The sequence below is a fragment of the Rhincodon typus genome, chromosome 33, assembly GCF_021869965.1.
Source record: "Rhincodon typus isolate 14 chromosome 33, sRhiTyp1.1, whole genome shotgun sequence".
Lineage (NCBI taxonomy): Eukaryota > Metazoa > Chordata > Chondrichthyes > Orectolobiformes > Rhincodontidae > Rhincodon > Rhincodon typus.
The window spans coordinates 22,408,961-22,427,623 of NC_063364.1; the positions used below are offsets into that span (position 1 = coordinate 22,408,961).

Below are 18,663 nucleotides of genomic sequence, written 5' to 3' on the forward strand. Positions count from 1 at the left end.
AATGTATGACTCCAGACACACTCCAATGTGTTTGACTCTTAACCACTTTCTGAAAGGGCCCAGTAGGGTATTTAGGTTGAGGACAACAAATGCTGGCCTTGCCAGTGATACTCTCATCCCATAAAAGAATAAAGAGAAAAAGGGCAACTCACATCTTTGAAGAAAATGAGTTGTGACGTGCCGAGGGCTCAGGATAAATCCTAGGGTCAAGAGTGGGGTAAGAGTTGGCTCAATGGGATGAATAGCAAAGATCGGGATATTGGAACTTGGGACCTCATCGACCATTAAGTTACCTGCTAAACCTGTAATGGAATAGATCGAGATTCTGTCTGCATAGTGCAAAGAATTGTTTGCCAATGAGCCAAAAATATGTGTTAAGCCATTCACTTACATATTTCTTGGTGAGCTAAGGATACCTTAGTCTCAGAGAGCTGTTTTGTCATTAGAGAGAGAGAAAGACACTATTGGTAGTAATTTTAACCTGAGGGTCACCACATCTCATGTGAGGAGTGAGGTTGAGAAGGTAGGAGCTTCATAGTAACCTCACCCAGTACGCAAATGGAACTTAACACTGTTGGCAAATTCTGAATTGAAAACTAGCTGTCCAATCAACTGAGCTAATTGACCCTCACCTTTTTTTGGTATGAGGTGCTGGATGGTTATAATGAAGAATGTTTTATGCACAGGAAGTGGTATGTTATCCATGAGAGTGGTAGGAGCAGTTATGGTCCATAATTGCACAAGGATATTGGATGGGCACTTGACATAAACAAACTTGTGAGGCTACAGAGTTAGAATGGGGAATGGGACTGACTGGATCTATGGAGAGGCAGCATGGATTTAATAGGCCAAATGGCTGTAACTGAGCTGTAATTCTGTGTTATGATGTGAAATGCTTGCTTTATATAGCTTCCAGGGGCACCTGAGAAATGGCTGAGCCAATAGTTGAACAATTCTTTGGTATTTATGGTGTGTGCAGGATGTTGATCTTGCTAGCTGAGCCTAGATCCTACAAAACAGGGACTATGAGGAACAATTACTACTGAACTGACTTTACTCATAAAGCACAAGTAGACCACAACTAAATTACGTTTTGAGCATAAATAGACCATGTTAGAATTGCATTATCATTTTTCTATTCACTCATAGGATTTGGGCACCATTGGCTGGGCCATAATTTATTGCCCATCCCTACTTGCCCTGGAGAAGGCGGTGGTGAGCTGCTTTCTTGAACTGTTGCAGCCTGTGTGCTGTAGGTAGATCCATAACGCTGTTAAGGAGGGAATTCTAGGATTTTGATCCAATGACACTGAAAGAATGGTGATATAAAAATGACTTTACTAATAGCACATATAGACCACAATTAAATTATTTTAGAGCATATATAAATCACATTAGAATCATATGTATTGATTGTGTATCCATTGCAAACAAATGGTGTCCCAGATTCAGTATATGTAGATTCTGCATGGCTGTCATGTATGTCATTGTGTAGTTCGTTTGTAGATGAAATGTCAATTTGATATCGATCACATATAGATTATCATATTTATTTATCATAGTGTAACCTCAGTAACTAAGTGTGGATAATCAGGCAGAGAGCTGTCCCATTGCTTTCTGTGATTTGCTGCGTTCCTCGCTGTAAGTGACGGAGCCCTTGACTATATCGACACGAGTGTAACTTGAAGCCATGAATGATGGTGCTTTGCTGGCATTCAGTGTTTTTGGGGTTTGTGGGAGAGAGGATGGCTTGATGGAGAGAAGGGATAGATACATATAGATTTGAAAATTAAAATCACTCCTCCTTTCTATGATCTTGTACTCTTTTGGGAAAAAAAATCTTTGCCTGCCTAAATACAAGTGTGCAAGACAACAGTGGGAAATCTCATCTGGTGTCTACCCAAATGATATAAATGAGGCTAATTCTAGCAGGTTAAGTGGAGAAAATGGCAACCATTAGATGCAAAATGGAAGTCCTGATCTGCTATTGTTGCAGCAAGATTGTACCCAGGTGGAAAATTTTGTAGATCACATTTTATCATTCTTTATTCTTTTCCGGGATGAGGGTGTTGCTGGATTTGTTGCTTATCCCCAGTTGCCCTCGAACTGAATGGCTTGCTAGGGTTATTTGGATGGCAGCTAAGAGTCAACCATGTTGCTGGTGGTTCTGGAGTCCCACACTGGCCAGACTGGGTAAAGATGGTAGACTCCCTTCCCTAAAGGGCATTTGTGAATCAGATAGGTTTCGTAAGATAGGTTTCTGTAAGAACCGATGATTGTTTCATGGCTATCATTACTGATGTAATCAATTACCTGATGTGCTTCGGATGAAAGGTCAACAACATGTAACAATAAACAACTGTTTTTTGTCTCTGTAGATGCTGCCCGACCTCCTGAGTCTTTCAGTATTTTCCAATTCAATTTCAAATTCTCAGCATCCGCAGTATTTTGTCTTAGAATAAGCTGTTGTGTGTATTGCGACTGACAATAATCATCAAACTCACTTAGTTTAGAGGGCTTGGTACAGACTTGTTCAACTACTAAGTATCTAACACACAATCCGTTATATTAATTTCTTTCTGCTGGCAGATGCTTCAAATGTGCTGACCACAGACAATCATGACAGCTTTCCCAGAACTGGAGCCTAAGACTTGATTGGCTTCACACCACAGCTCATGTATCAGTACACATACCTATAAATACTTGTATTATCTAATTAAACAAGCTTTGATCTCAGGGGTGACTTCTGTACCTTAGTCAAGAGTCTAGCCATGTTTAGATGGAACCATTGATTTATCTTGTGGTAATTTCTACAAGATGGCTAGTGGAACTGATTCTGTTTGATCAGGTGTAAAAAAAAGTGATTCTGCATAATCAATGCTTGGTTTCTGTCTGTGTGTTTGGATACATTGGTGCTTTTGTGTAGTTATCAGACTCAATTTTACATTGTAATCTTGTGTTGTTTCAACCTCTGCAGCAACCCCCCATCCCATTCCACCAGCACACAATTTAATGGCTGTTTGCATCACAATCAGCACACAGCAATGATTCTCTTGTCAAAGTGTTTCGTAGAGACTGCGAAGTAATGCTGGATTGGACAAGCTGAATTGCTATTATCGCTCCTCGATGTAGTCAGCTAATACTCCTCTATACACTTGGCACAAAGGGACACCAACTGCTGTGTGCCGTACTTGACCAGAATTTGTAACAGAATTCATAAAACATCTCACGAGTAACTTGTGTACCATACTGGATCGGAATTTGTAAGTTCAAATGCAGCATTTTGAAGCTGACATGTTTTTCTTTCATGGTAGGGCTTACTATTTGGAGAATTCATAGAGCTTTGGAAAATATCAATATATAGGGAGTTGGTTGAAGAAATGATTTGACATATTTAAACATGAGACTAGGATAGATTAAGTGCCAAATATATTAGTATGAATGTCCATTGCAAGCACCAATTATGTAAAAACAGTCTGGAAAAGGATGCAAAATAATTGTTCTACTGTGAAAAAGCATTGGACCTCAAGATCTTATTCATTCATGAGATCAGGGTATTGCTGCTCAGGCCAGCATTTATTGCCCATCCCTAATTGCCCAGAGGGCAGTTAAGAGTTAACCACATTGCAGTGGGTCTGGAGTCACATGTAGGCCAGACCAGGTAAGGATGGCAGTGTTCTTCCTTAAAGGACATGAGTGAACCAGATGGGTTTTTCTCCAACAATCAATTATCATTAGATTTGTCATTATTGTTATTATCCTTAGACTCTTAATTCTAGATTTTTTAAAATTGAATTCAAATTCCACCATCTGCCATGGCAGGATTTGAACCCAGGTATCCAGAACATTACCCAGGTCTCTGGATTAACAGTCCAAAAATAATACTAGACCAACACCTCCCCTGAGATATTTTCCTCATTCTTACCGTGAGAGGAACTCTCATATCCAGTGAATGTTCATTGTTAAACATGGATGATTTCAGAGTTGACTATAAACATTGATATTGTCTAATGGGAACTTAATGAGAACACAGTCAATTTGGAGGTGGGGTATCTTTGATACATTGTTGGGATGCATAGAACTGAAGTAGTTAATGGCTTCTCTCCATAAATGATGCAATGAAGCAATGAAGTCAAGAAGCCTAATTTCTTTAATCTGTTCAATGTATTTAAATGGACAGCAATTCAGTTTGAGTTTGTTATCCACAGGAGGCCCAAGTCTGGCCCCATGCATTTTCTGTGTTTGAAGATTGGAAATTGTTGTCAGTACAAAGTAATTATGAAAGATTCAGTTTTTAATGTGCTTTCTAATGGATGTTCTGTAGGAAAGAGAAGACTGCAGGGTGATCTAATTGAGGCCTTTTAGATTCTGAAAGATTTTGATTAGGCAGATGAGAGACATTAAATTGTGCCAGCAAGAGCACAACTTGGGTCACAAATAAAAGATAGCCATTAATAAATCGATTGGTTAAAAAAAATACTGAATAGGGAATTCTGGAGTGGTTATAGTGTGAAACTCACTAAGGGCTTATGTTAATGAAGCAAGGTTGAACAGATTCAAGCTATACCACTGGAGCTTAGAAAAATCAAAGGTGATCTTATGGAATCATGTAGGATTCTGAGGGGACTGGATAGGGAGGATACTGGGAGGATGTTTTGTCTTATGGGGAAGACTAAACTAGGGAGACGTAGGTTAAAAATAAAAATTCTCCCATTTTAACACAGGAATGAGGACAGTGAAAACTGAAAGAACTGCAGATGCTGGAAATCAGAAGCAAAAACAGAAATTGCTGGAAAAACTCAATGGGTCTGGCAGCATCTGTGGAGAGAAATCAAAAGTTAACATTTCAGGCCTAGTGACCCTTCCTCAGAACTCAGAATGAGGAGAGTACATTTATCATAAATGGTGGTTACTCTATGGAATTCTATTTCCCAGGAGGTAGCGGAGATGGGTCATTGAATTTATTCAAGGCTGAGTTAGAAAATTTTTGATACTCGAAGGAGTCAAAGGACATTGAGGCAAACAGCCTCAGTGGAGCTGAAACCATAACAAGGTCAGCCATGCCCATATTGAATGGGAAAGCAGTGTCTAGGGGCTAAATGGCCTAATCCTGCTTCTGAATCCTATCTTTCAATGTTGGAAATTGACTTCCCTGGCACTCTGAGAATGTTCTTGAGGGCTCCTGATCTTAGGCAAAACGTTGAAGTCTCTCCTCCTGATTACTTTCATCACTAAGGCTTGTGATGCCACATCAGTGACCCTAGAAACCTCTTTTTGCCCTGGTCTTCCACATTTCTTGTTTATGGGAGGTGGGGCGTAGAGATAATATTATTGGACTAGCAGTTCAGAACCCCAGGCTAATGCTCTGGGTAATGGATTTGAATTCCCATCATGGCAGATGGTGAAATTGGAATTCAATTAAAAATCTGGAATAAGAAGTTGATTTAATGGTGACCTAGTAATCTCGGCAATTGTCATTAAAATCATTTAGTTCACTAATGTCCTTTGGGGAAGGAAATCTGCCATCCTTATCTGGTCTGGCCGACATATCACTCCAGACCCATAGCAATGTGGTTGACTCTTAAACAGCAATTAAACAACTTGTAAACAATTAGGGAGGGGCAATCAATTCTGGTCCGACCAGCGATGGGCATGTCCTGTGAATGAATTTTAATTAAGAATTGCAGCAGTAGTACTTAGCAGCACTTTCCAGCCTTTTGAAGCAGTTTCCTTCAAAAGGTTTGCTGTTAAGAACATCTGCACCCCATGCTATTCATTGTGTTAGAGCAGAATGATGAAATGAATCACTCAACACTTAGAGTCCACTTCCAGAATCAAAGATGTTACCCCGATGGGAAGAAAATCTCTGGGAGTCCAGTAGCTTCTTCAATGAACAAAGGAAAGGCATAGACATTTATGCATTTAATTTCAGCCTGCCTATGACTGTAACAAGCCAAACGTACTGTTACTTGATTGCATGCACATCCAATCCAGGTAGTTGTGTGTCTACATGTCAATGATGGGCAACTCCAGGTCTTCCCATGATCTCATGATATTTAACAGTAATCCTTGTCAACTTCCCTTGGGCATTCACAATGCATCTTATTCACATACATTCTAATAGTGTCAACTTCTGCATCTGTTATTCAATCTCTCTGTTAACAGAATGGGGGCTTCTCTCCACTGTCGAAGGCTGTCTGTCTACAGGAATTCAGTTAGATTTGTTAATGTCTGTTACATTTAAAACTCCATTTTACATAAACATTAACATATGTATTTAAAACCTATGGCTATGTTTATTTGGGGGTCTTAACTAAGGTGGGTCAGACCCTTCTCTTCTAACCCGTGCTGAATCCCAGACTTTGAACCAGTCTGGTATGGAAGCTTCTATCAGCACACTCAAGGATATTCCTCATCCATTAGTCTCTGTACAAACAGCAAGCAGCTGTGTTTTTGCAACTACTCAACAGGACCCTTTGTGTATTCATTGCAAGACCCTTTGTGTACTATCTTAATCTTGATATGTTAGATGTATTCTTTCTACAGAGCTATGATTGTCCTAGCTTTTAGATGCCAAACTAAACAAGCTGCTTCTTTAGCTAAAAATTTTCTCAACCATTTTATGTCAACTGAAAAACACCATAGCCATTTTATGCTGCTTTCAGCCACAGGCACCCATAACATACAGATATTGATTGGCTCTCTGCTGAGGACAGAACACCTCTTCTTTCTCAGGTGACTTGGGAAATTTGGCATTGTCTAAGGACCCTTACCAACTTTTACAGATGCACCATTGAAAGCATTCTATGCGGGTGCATGATGGCCTGGTATGGCAAGTGCTCAGCCCAGCATAGTAAGAAACTACAGAAGGTGGCGTGCGTAGCCCAGACCATCACAGAAGCAAACCTCCCATCCATGGACTCCATTTACACCTCTCGTGGCTGCGAAAAGGCGGCCAACATCATCAAAGACCCCTCCCACCCTGGTAATGCTCTCTTCCAACCTTTTCCGTTAGGCAGAAGATACAGAAGCTTGAACACATGCACCAACAGGTTCAAGAACAGCTTCATCACTTCTTTTATTAGACTGATGAGTGGCCTGTCTAACCTCAAACAACGTTGATCTTGTTAGTGTTGATCTTGCCTTGTAGTGTAACCGGTATGCCTCACTCTGTCCAAATTCTTTTTGTCCTATGATCTGAATGTACTTGCTTATTATGATCTGCCTGTACTGCTCGAAAACAAAGCTTTTCACTGTACATAGGTACATGTGACAATAAACCACATCATATCAAATCAAATCAGCCGCAGTGTGACCACCCTCAGATCTACGGTACAGTCAGGAAAATAAAGTGGCAGCTCCAAATATGTCTTGTATTCCCCTCTGTTGAAATCCAGTGCAGATAGATTGTGAAACTAACCTCAGTTTCTTGGAGGAAATATTTGCATTAGTCCACTTTACAATGAATGATAATGTTGGTATGTTAAATGCAGAAGAATAAAATTAATAGCTGTATAATTGGAACGATGCAGTTACTCTCCTTTTGCATTGCTAACAAAGAATATTCAATGTTTGTGATTCATTTGTCAAATGAATGATTAACTATAATTCAAATGATTCCATAGTTTGACCTGTCTCCCTCTCTGGAGGATACTCAGGCTATCCTGTCTATTGTCCCTCCAATATTGCAGCAAGTTAGGTCCCTTGATTGAAGAGTTAATTAGGAGAGCCTGGACAGCTATATTAAGTGGTGTCTCTTGTTTATGTTAAATGCAAGTTTAAATACAGCAGCTGCAGAATACTGATGAGTACCTTCAAAGGAAACATGTCTATCACTTTATACTACCAGCCTGCAGTCTGCACTGGTGGATTGAAGGTAGCTAAGTGGTTATTGATCAGAACTGAGTCTCTCTTATTTAGTTTAAAAAGCTATAAAATGGAAAATTTCACAAGCTATTAGAGCTTGATTTTTAAATTTAGTTGTTGCACCTGGATACAAGAGGCAAAAGGGCAATGAACTAACAAATTGCAGTGAACGCTAAAAGACCTTCACAAAATATGTGTTAGTCAATAGGAAGCCTGTGAATTAGTCGTTGTGAAGAGTGTCTCCAGGTTTTCTTGAGTCTTTCTCAATCCGCAGCATCACATTGTGAGCCATTTGGGTAAAATTGATATCTGTCGGTAGCACAAAATAAGCTGTTGGGTAATTGGTATCCCATCCTACATCATGCCCACCATCTTCTCCATTGAGTTTGAGAGTACATTTGGGCTATCAATTCACTAAACTACTGACTGGGGCTGGCATGTAACAATCTTATTCCCCTGTAGCTTTCAGTGCCTGCACACTGACCTGTTAAACAAACAAATTGCTTTGGTTCAGATCTGATTGTGAGTCCGAGAAAGACAATGTTGTCAATACATTGCACCATCTTGCCTCTATCTGAAGGGCAGATTGATCATTCATCTGTGGGTGAAGGTTGGAAACAAAGTAGAAAGAACAGCAATTTAATCCTACTTTAATGTCAGTAATGTACGGCATGATTGAATAATATTAAATAACAAACTGATCACGTGAAATAGAGATTTAGTATTCAAGCTGACCCAAAATATTGTCTGTATTCTAGGATTCTCTGGGAAGCTAGGGAGGAGATTGCAGAGCCTTTGGCTTTGATCTTTATGTCGTCATTGTCTACAGGAATAGTGCCAGAAGACTGGAGGATAGCAAATGTTGTCCCCTTGTTTAAGAAGGGGAGTAGAGACAACCCTGGTAATTATAGACCAGTGAGCCTTACTTCGGTTGTGGGTAAAGTGTTGGAAAGGATTATAAGAGATAGGATTTATAATCATCTAGAAAGGAATAATTTGATTAGGGATAGTCAACACGGTTTTGTGAAGGGTAGGTCGTGCCTCACAAACCTTATTGAGTTCTTTGAGAAGGTGACTAAACAGGTGGATGAGGGTAAAGCGGTTGATGTGGTATATATGGATTTAAGTAAAGCGTTTGATAAGGTTCCCCATGATAGGCTATTGCAGAAAATACGGAGGCATGGGATTGAGGGTGATTTAGCGGTTTGGATCAGAAATTGGCTAACTGTAAGAAGACAGAGGGTGGTGGTTGTTGGGAAATGCTCATCCTGGAGTTCAGTTACTAGTGGTGTACCTCAAGGATCTGTTTTGGGGCCACTGCTGTTTGTCATTTTTATAAATGACCTGGATGAGGGCGTAGAAGGATGGGTTAGTAAATTTGCGGATGACACTAAAGTCGGTGGAGTTGTGGATAGTGCGGAAGGATGTTGCAGGTTACAGAGGGACATAGATAAGCTGCAGAGCTGGGCTGCGAGGTGGCAAATGGAGTTTAATGCGGAAAAGTGTGAGGTGATTCACTTTGGAAGGAGTAACAGGAATACAGAGTACTGGGCTAATGGTAAGATTCTTGGTAGTGAGGATGAGCAGAGAGATCTCGGTGTCCATGTGCATAGATCATTGAAAGTTGCCACCCAGGTTGATAGGGTTGTTAAGAAGGTGTACGGTGTGTTAGGTTTTATTGGTAGAGGGATTGAGTTTCGGAGTCATGAGGTAATGTTGCAGCTGTACAAAACTCTGGTGCAGCCGCACTCGGAGTATTGCGTACAGTTCTGGTCGCCGCATTATAGGAAGAATGTGGAAGCCTTGGAAAGGGTGCAGAGGAGATTTACCAGGATGTTGCCTGGTATGGAGGGAAGGTCTTATGAGGAAAGGCTGAGGGACTTGAGGCTGTTTTCGTTAGAGAGAAGAAGGTTAAGAGGTGACTTAATAGAGACATACAAGATGATCAGAGGATTAGATAGGGTGGACAGTGAGAGCCTTTTTCCTCGGATGGTGATGGCTAGCACGAGGGGACATAGCTTTAAATTGAGGGGTGATAGATATAGGACAGATGTCAGAGGTAGGTTCTTTACTCAGAGAGTAGTAAGGGCATGGAATGCCCTGCCTGCAACAGTAGTAGACTCGCCAACTTTAAGGGCATTTAAATGGTCATTGGATAAACATATGGATGATAGTGGAATAGTGTAGGTTAGATGGGCTTCAGATTGGTTTCACAGGTCGGCGCAACATCGAGGGCCGAAGGGCCTGTACTGCGCTGTAATGTTCGATGTTCTATGTATTCGTCATTCTGACAGGGTGGAGAAGTAATTATCTACACTTTACAGAATTACTCACTTGTAACCTTAGCTTCCCTTTTCAATTGACTGCTAGCAATGGTGGTAATAGAGCTGTGTGTTTTCAACCTGTTAATTAACGCCTGGTTCTTTTTCATGTTTCATTTATTTTACTAAGTAGTCAGCAAGGAGAGAAATTTGTAGAGTACAATGTCATCGCCGCCAGTATTACGGAACAAGTGTGCTGAAAGCACATCACAGACCAATCTGGCTTCAGCCCCAAAATGGGGAGAGGGAGAAAACTGGGGTTGGAGTTATGGATAGATTGTGTCAGAAAATACCAACAGACCAATAAGAAGCATTTTCAGAAAGGTACAAAATACTAACAGCCTGGCAGAAAGCTCTAATAGACTAATAGAAAGTGCTAACAAGATGTACGAGATCAATAAAAAACATTAATGAATCCATAGAAGCCATCAACAGACTGGTAGAAGGCATTAACAGATTTGTGCAGAGCACTAACAGAGTGGTAGGAAATAGTGACAAATCTTTAAAAATCTGTGACATAAAAAGTAGGAAGATAGAACAAGACAATAGAAAGTACTAACAGTCCTGAAGAACATGTTGGCTGTCTCACAGGAACCATGCCAACATTTGGCACAATTGTGAGCATTCACATCACTTCAAGAATAGATTGGTGAAAATGAACGAAAGGCGAAACTGAATTTTACAGGCTATTAACATGGTCTCAGTTTTTGTGCTCTTCTTGAAGTAAAACATCTGTAGGAACTCTTTCAGAGATAGTAAGAACTGCCGATGCTGGAGTCAGAGTTAATACAGTGTGGAGCTGGAGGATCACAGTGAGCCAGGCAGCATCAGAGGAGGAGGAAAGTTGACGTTTCGGGTCAGGACCCTTCTTCAGACCCTGAAGAACCACCTCTCAACTCAGACACAGACCCTGAAGAAGGGTTCCGACCCAAAACGTCAGCTTTCCTGCTCCTCTGATGCTGCCTGGCCTGCTGTGTGCCTCCAGCTCCACTCTGTGTTATCTAGGAACTCTCAGCAGCTTCTCAGAAATAATTAGGGTAAACTTGCCTCTAACTGTAAGTTTATTCCATACCTGCTGTCTCACTCGCCCATTTAACATTTGCTCACATTGTTCCCTTAAAGTAGTGGCCTGCATTCATGTGAATAGTCTGCACAATATATTAATCCGATCAATTGCTTATGAAAATTGTGTGATCCACATCCAAATGAAAACCTTACTATGTGATTTCTTCGCACCAATTGGGTCACAAGCTCAAAAATTGAACAACGTGCTTACAAATTTACATATTTGCATGATCCTCATTTTCAAATCCCTGCATGACCTTGCTTATCCCTGTCTCTGTAATGTCTGCCAACCCCAGAATCCTGCAAAATATCCATGCTGCTCCACACTTGGCCTCTTGTGCATTCTCAATGATAATTACCCCATCATCAGTCTTCAGCTATCTGGGCCCTAAGTTCTTTAAGTCCCTCCGTACACCTCTCCACCTCTGTCTGCCTTGCTTCCTCTTTTAAGACATTTCATAAACTGATCACTTTGAGCAGCTTGTTGCTTACCTTAAAGTCTCCTTATGTGGCATAGTGTCATATTTTCTTTTATAATGCTCCTGTGATGGTGCTACGTGAATATAAGTTTCTGTTGTTGAAACACATAAATGTTTTCATTTTTCTACAACAGAAGAAAGCAATGGCTCAGAATGAAAGAAGGATGTAATTGTGAGAAACACATTGATTTCCATTTACTCATTGTGACAATTTAAACCATGGGTAATGTTTGCATTTCAGCCATAACATGATTGTTTTGTAAGATATGGAATTCCAAAATATCAACGCAGAATTTTTGATCAAAATTGAATTTGAACAGTGCTGACTGCGTATACAATTCTAGTTGTTGACAAACCATCAGTGACAAAAGCAGAAGTTGCTGGAAAAGCTCAGCAGGTCTGGAAGCATCTGTGAAGAAAAATCAGAGTTAATGTCTTGGTCTGGGGTGACCCTTCCACAGAATTTTCTCAAACCTTCAGTGGGCTTTTGTCCTGTGACCTGCAATTGCTAGACAGTCAAAACTGTATGGGATTAGGGGAAGTGTTGGCCCAGTGGTATTATTGCTGGACTGTTTATCCAGAGACCCAGGTCATGTTCTGGGGACCCAGGTTCTGATCCCACCATGGCAGATGGTGGAATTTGAACTCAATACAAACAAAATCTAGGATAATTCACAATCTGTCAATTGCTGGAAAAAAACCCATCTGGTTCACTAATCCCCTTTAGGGATGGAAAACTGCCATCCTTACCTGGTCTGGCCTACATGTGACTCCAGGCCCACAGCAATGTGGTTGACTCTTACCTGCCCTCTGGGCAATTAGGGATGGACAATAAATGCTGGTCTAGGGTGAGTAAAGTTGTGTAAAATGACCTTTGGTGCTGCTATGAAGTACTACGTCAGTGGTTACAACATGGCTGGTGGAAGGCTGTTAATTTTCAATAGAGGACACGGGAGAGGATGTTCCTATATAATGCTGAGCCTGTGGGTGTGGGCCTTCAGACAGCATTAACTCAGCACGGGTGCCAATCGGTAAGAGTTGGGTGATAGTCATTAACAGTAGCTGTTAGAGTGACATGGGAGGTTGGATGCTGTCATGCTGAGAGAGATGTGCTACATGGAGCTACTGCCATTCTATCTAAGTAGAGGACAGAGACACCTTTCCATACTGAGATTCCCATCAATGTTGGCAATAGTCAGAGCTTGCTGTGCTCTCAGGTTCTACTGCAGCACGACGATGTCTGGTGGTATTTACCTGTGCTGTGTTGGAAGCTGACACATCGACCATCTGATGTTGCATCATGATTGGCTCTGAAGGTGGACTGATGGGGTTAGGCATGAACGTAATGGTAAACTCACCATAGTTCTACCAGATCATAGGGCTGCTGTCACATTAGAGAGGGAGAGAGAGAGGACTTTTGGTGGTTTTAACCTGAGGGTCAAAACGTCTCAGTTAAAGGGAGAGGTTGAGAATGGGGGTGCTTTGTGCTAATCTCAGCCGCTGATGGAATTGAACCCACGCTGTTTGGGTCACTCTCCGTTACAAACCAGCCATCCAGCCAACTGAGCCAACTGACCCCTGCTTAGGCATTAGAACTGGGCTGGATAGGATGACCTCTGAACTCTGCACAAACACCGGAGCCAAGTTCACTCTCAACCTTTTATTCTTTCCTGGAATGTGGCTGTTGCCAGCAAGGTCAATGTTTGGTGCTCACCCTTAATTGTCCTTGAACTTAGAGGATGGCTAAGAGTCAACCACGTTGCTGGCGTCTGGAGTCACATGTAGGTCATGGATAGATGGCAGATTTCCCCTCCCTAATTAATGAATCAGAGAGGGCTTTTTTTAAAAACAACAATTCATGGTAGCTTCAGTGGTCACCAGATTTATATTCTAGAATTGTCAATTTCAATTAAATTCCACCAGTTTCAGTGGTGGGATTCGAACCCTTGTTCTCTGAAAATTAGTCAAGGGACATTATCACTCAATTACCATTTCCCCCTAACCCATTGACTTCATGTGCAGACTTTTCACTGCTCCCATACACTTTGTTGTGTATTCCTATAGCCTTTTTCTATAACTTGGTCCACAGAAATCCTCACCTGAATCCTCTGCAGAAGAATTATGTGTAATCTCACCCTCTAGTGAGTTTACAGCAACACGATCCTTTCCTGGTGATATTGTTTTATCCCAAAATGGATTATATTCATAAAATTTAGGAAAAAATACTGCAAACCCATTTCAACCTGAATTTTACAGAATTTGCAATAATATTCAACTGGTCTTCAGATAGCATATTCCACTCAATCTGATTGCAATAAAATTAATATTGCACAACATTATTCTGAAAGATTTTAGCATCACCTTAAGTATCCACAATTTGTCTTCAGGGCAGGCTAACTTTAGGTAGTGCTAACACGTAACAATACTAGGCTCCCTGCTGATGCATGCAGCCAATGTGGTTAACACTGGCTGAAAGGCAGCAATGATTATAATGAGCAGGTAGAGTGAAGTTGGCGTGCTGCCTACATTAAACTGAACCGGCATGGGGTAATTATGCATCACAATTCCAGTGCCTGTATTTGGGCCTATCCAATTTAGCTCCCACGGAGTTTAAACCAGAGATTGTAAGTCAGAATATTTAATTCAATGTAACATCAAATAGAGAAACTGGAATGAAGAGAAGTGAGATTAAACGGGAGCGATAAAAGAGACAAAAAGGTAAAAACATCTTTAAAAAATGTTTGACAATAATTAAAATTTAAATATAAAGGTCATACATGACTGTTAATATTTAATTACACGCTAACAAACAAGTCTTAATTGTTTCTGGTTTGTTATGTATGTAAAAGTCGCCAAAGTCCTATTGAACCATAGGACTGCTCCTCATTAAAGAGAGAGATGACGGGTGGCAGCTTAACCTGAGGGTCACCATGTCTCAGGCGAAGAAAGAGATTGAGAAAGAGAGTCCTTCATGATAACCTTGTGTGTGGTGAATAAGTACTTCAAATTCACACTCTCTCACCTTTAGGACTGCCAAGTCTATTGGCAAGATATCGTTAAAAAGAAATCGGTGGAGAAGCAGAATAACTCAGAGAACATTTAACTGTAACTGTGCAGATTCTGGAATTTGCTGTTTGGTTCACTGTTTAATAGCTGTGAGTACTGGCATAATCATAGTTACTCTTGCTAGAAAATATGGCCATGATTGTCAGACCTGTGAGGTATTGTTCACATGACCATTAAGGAGCAGCAAGAGTTCATTGTTAGAGACCATTGGAAATTGGCAGTTCAGCCCTTGCAAAATTACAAATAATGATAATAACTGGTATTCTATGTTCACACAGGTAACATATCTCCCTAATGCCAATAAACATACAAAAGCCACTCTAAATTGCTAACACCCCTCAACTCATATATACTATGCAAATGATAGAAAATTTAATGGATTGAACATGACAAACTATGATCTATTGGCTTCATTGCAGAGGACAGTGAATCTTTCATTTCTATTCAATAAATTAAGGAGACCTGCATTTGCCATGTACTGCAAGTATTTGTATGCTGAAATGATCATAATTGTGTAATCCTTTTATTATTTAATCATTTATTTTATTTTAAATGATTGTCTACAATGATGCTATAGTGTTGATCCAGTGTGGAGCTGGAGGAACACAGCCGGTCAGGCAGCATCAGAGGAGCAGGAGATTCGACATTTCGGGCCTGGGCCCTTCATCAGGACTTGCTCTGATGCTGTGTTCTTCCAGCTTCACATTATATCGACTCTGACTCCAGCATCTGCAGTTCTTGCTATCTCCTTATGAATTATAGTGACTGGTTTAATGTGTATTGTCATCACAAATCGGCAGCTGCTACCATCATGATTTTTCAATAAGCTAATTATCTGTGTATCTCTCTGTTTGTCCTGAATGAGAGATCATATCAAAGCAAATCATAGTCCCACTTGCTAATCTTTGACCGATGAATAAATCCACTGCAGCTCTAACTTAAAGGAAGAGAATATGAAAGAAGCTTCAGAAGTTTTGCATTGCTCCATAAATATACAGCACATTAACTGAAACATTGCTTATTTTGCTGACAGGGTCTCCAACTTGGAACCCGGGAGCTGGAAGAAATAGGAGCTAAATTCTGCACAGGGCTCTTGAAGTTAAAGAAAGAGGAATGGTCATGTAGCAAACAACTGATAACTGAAGATGACACTGTACTTGATTTTGATAATGAGCTCCAGAATGATAGGCACATGACACACAGGTAAGTGGAGGCTGATTATTCATTAGCTAAATGGTTGTACAACAAAAGTCTGATCTCAATTTGTTAGATAACTGACAAGTTTTTCTTAAATGTTGAGAAGACTCAGTGTAGGGTTGTGCTCCATGCAGCAGGACACCATTAAAATTGAATAGAGAAGGGGAGAGGAAGAGGTAAATCAGGCAGAAGAGATAAACTGTGGTTGAGCTAGAGTTTTAGATTGCATGGGGAAAGGAGGTAAGATGTTGTACATTTGTGACATCCTGTGAAAAAGCACAACGAAGTAAGTGAAGTTCAGAAACTGAGAGAAGCCAAGCTCAGAGGTCAGACAAAACTCCTCCACCACTCTCTTCATATTCACAATGGAATCTGGAAGTAGCCTTAACCCCATTGAACAGCAGAGCAGGCTTGAGGGTCTGAATGGCCTACTCCTGTTCCTTTTTCTAATGGTCTTATGGTCTAAGCAACACATGTTGGAAATAACCCTCTTCCATATCAAGAAAAGTAGAGATTGTTTGTAGTATATTAGAGCCAGCTCTCTCTCTCTCTCCACACATATGATGCAAGCTGTAACATGTTAGAGCCTAATCTCTTCCACACATGATATAATCAGTGCCTGAACTGACTTATTTCCTTATGCGAGTGTTGTCCAATACATTGACTATTGGCCACATGTGGCTACTTGGGAATTCAGATTTGATTTACTACACTCTTGGTGAGCAAGTTAAAACAGAGAAAACAGATTTTAAAAACACCACTATCGGGCTATTGATTTCAATGTTCATACACACACAAGTGTCATGTTTTTATGTGTTTCTGGTAAAATGGTTCGATGAAAAGTGAAATATGATCATCTTTAGATTGTTGTTCTTGTTTTATTTCTTTGCCCACTGATTATTTTCTAAAGTGGTGAATAACACAGTTCAAATTAGCAGGCCTCGGGCCTTTGGAACCCCCACCAACTCCAGAGGGGAGTCTGTCATTATTGTCAGCCTGACCTAGGGCATCCCAGAGTTGGGGTCGGGGCCCTAAATGGGGTCATGGTTGCCATGGAGTGCTGAGCAAGTTATAAAAGCTGTGCTCATGCTATAACAGACAGGCCCCTCCTGTTAGTAATATAGGTGCTGGAGTATGGCAACTTAAACACTTTTCACTGTATTTTTTTGTAAAAATACAGTATCAGTACCAGGCCCACTTTTGTTTGTCATTTATGTAAACAATTTAAATGAGAATACAGAAGGCATGGTTGGAAAATTTGCAGATGAAACCAAAATTTGTGTTACAGTGGACAGTGAAGAAGGATATCTAAGATGACAGAGATCTTGATCAATTGGGTCAATGGGTTGAGGAGTGGCAGATGAAGTTTAATTTGGATAAATGCGAGTTATTGCATTTTGATAAGACAAAAAGAAAAGGCAGGACTTATTCAATTAAAAGTAGGCCCTTGGGTAGTGCTATAGAACAAAGAGACCTGGGGTTCATGTACATTATTCTTTGAAGTTTTCATCACATGTAGGCAGGGTTGTTAAGAAGGCAGTTAGCATGCTTGCCTTCATTGCTCAGACCTTTGAGTATAAGAGTTGGGACGTCATGTTGAGGTTAGGGGATTTCAAGACTAAGGGGGCATATTTTAAGATGAGTGGAGAAAGATTTAACAAAGACATGAGGGGCAACGTTTTCACACAAAGTAGTTTGCATGTGGAAGGAACTTCTAGAGGAAGTGGTGGATGCAGGTACAGTTACATCATTGAAACGACATTTGGATAAGTACATGAATAAGAAATGTTTGGTGGAATATGGAAAGTCATGGGCAAGTGGGACTAGTTTAGTTTGGAATTATGGTTAGCGTGGACTGGTTGGACCATAGGGTCTGTTTCTGTGCTGTATGACTCTATGACTCTATAAGTGACAATACGTTACTATTTTAATTGTAATTCACTCTGCAATTTTTAAGCTTTGGATTCAGGTCACAGAGTGAGAGAGTTTGTGAACCACTGGCCTAACCAATCAGAATAATAATTGTAGGTCAGGAAAGGAAACTGTTCCTGACCAACCATGAACAGCTGTAGCAGGTTTCTCATTGGTAAAATACTGGGTTGGAAATCTGAAATAAAAACTGAAAGTCCTGGGGAAACTCAGTGGGTCTGGCAGTGTTTGTGGAGAGAGAAACAGAGTTAATGTTCCGAGTCAAGTATGATTCTTCTTCAGAACTGCAAGGAGCTGGAAAATGTTTTTTATATTGTTGCCAGGGGTGGTAGGGTGGGGAAAAGATAGTGGAACAAATAGTGAGGGTGCCCAAAGCAGAAGGCATAAGCAAGTGCTAATGGTGGTAAACGTGAAATAGAGATGTGAAATGGATGTAAATGAATGTTTGAATAAGAGAAAATGCTGAAGAGCAAAGTCAACAAGTCACAGCTGTTGGGGAGGGAGCTGGATCTGGATGGAAAGAGGCTGTGGCTCCGAATGGAAATAAGGATCAGGTCCAGATGGAAAGAAGGATCTGGATCTGGATGGAGAGAAGGAGCGGATTCAGATGGAGAGACGGATCTGGGACTGGATGAAGAGTGGGGTCTGGGTCTGGATCGAGAGACGGAGCTGGGTCTGGATGGAGAGACGGAGCTGGGTCTGGATGGAGAGACGGAGCTGGGTCTGGATGGAGAGACGGA

General features: G+C 40.8%; 1 protein-coding gene across 1 annotated transcript in view; it reads left to right on the forward strand.

Annotated features, from left to right (window-relative positions):
• LOC109928951 (cytosolic carboxypeptidase 4) overlaps window positions 1-18,663 on the forward strand; it is a 272,400-nt gene that overhangs the window by 153,210 nt on the left and 100,527 nt on the right. The window contains exon 23 of the mRNA XM_048616090.1: window positions 15,831-16,000. Within this exon, the coding sequence (XP_048472047.1) occupies window positions 15,831-16,000 (170 nt within the window). The remainder of the gene's footprint in view (window positions 1-15,830; window positions 16,001-18,663) is intronic.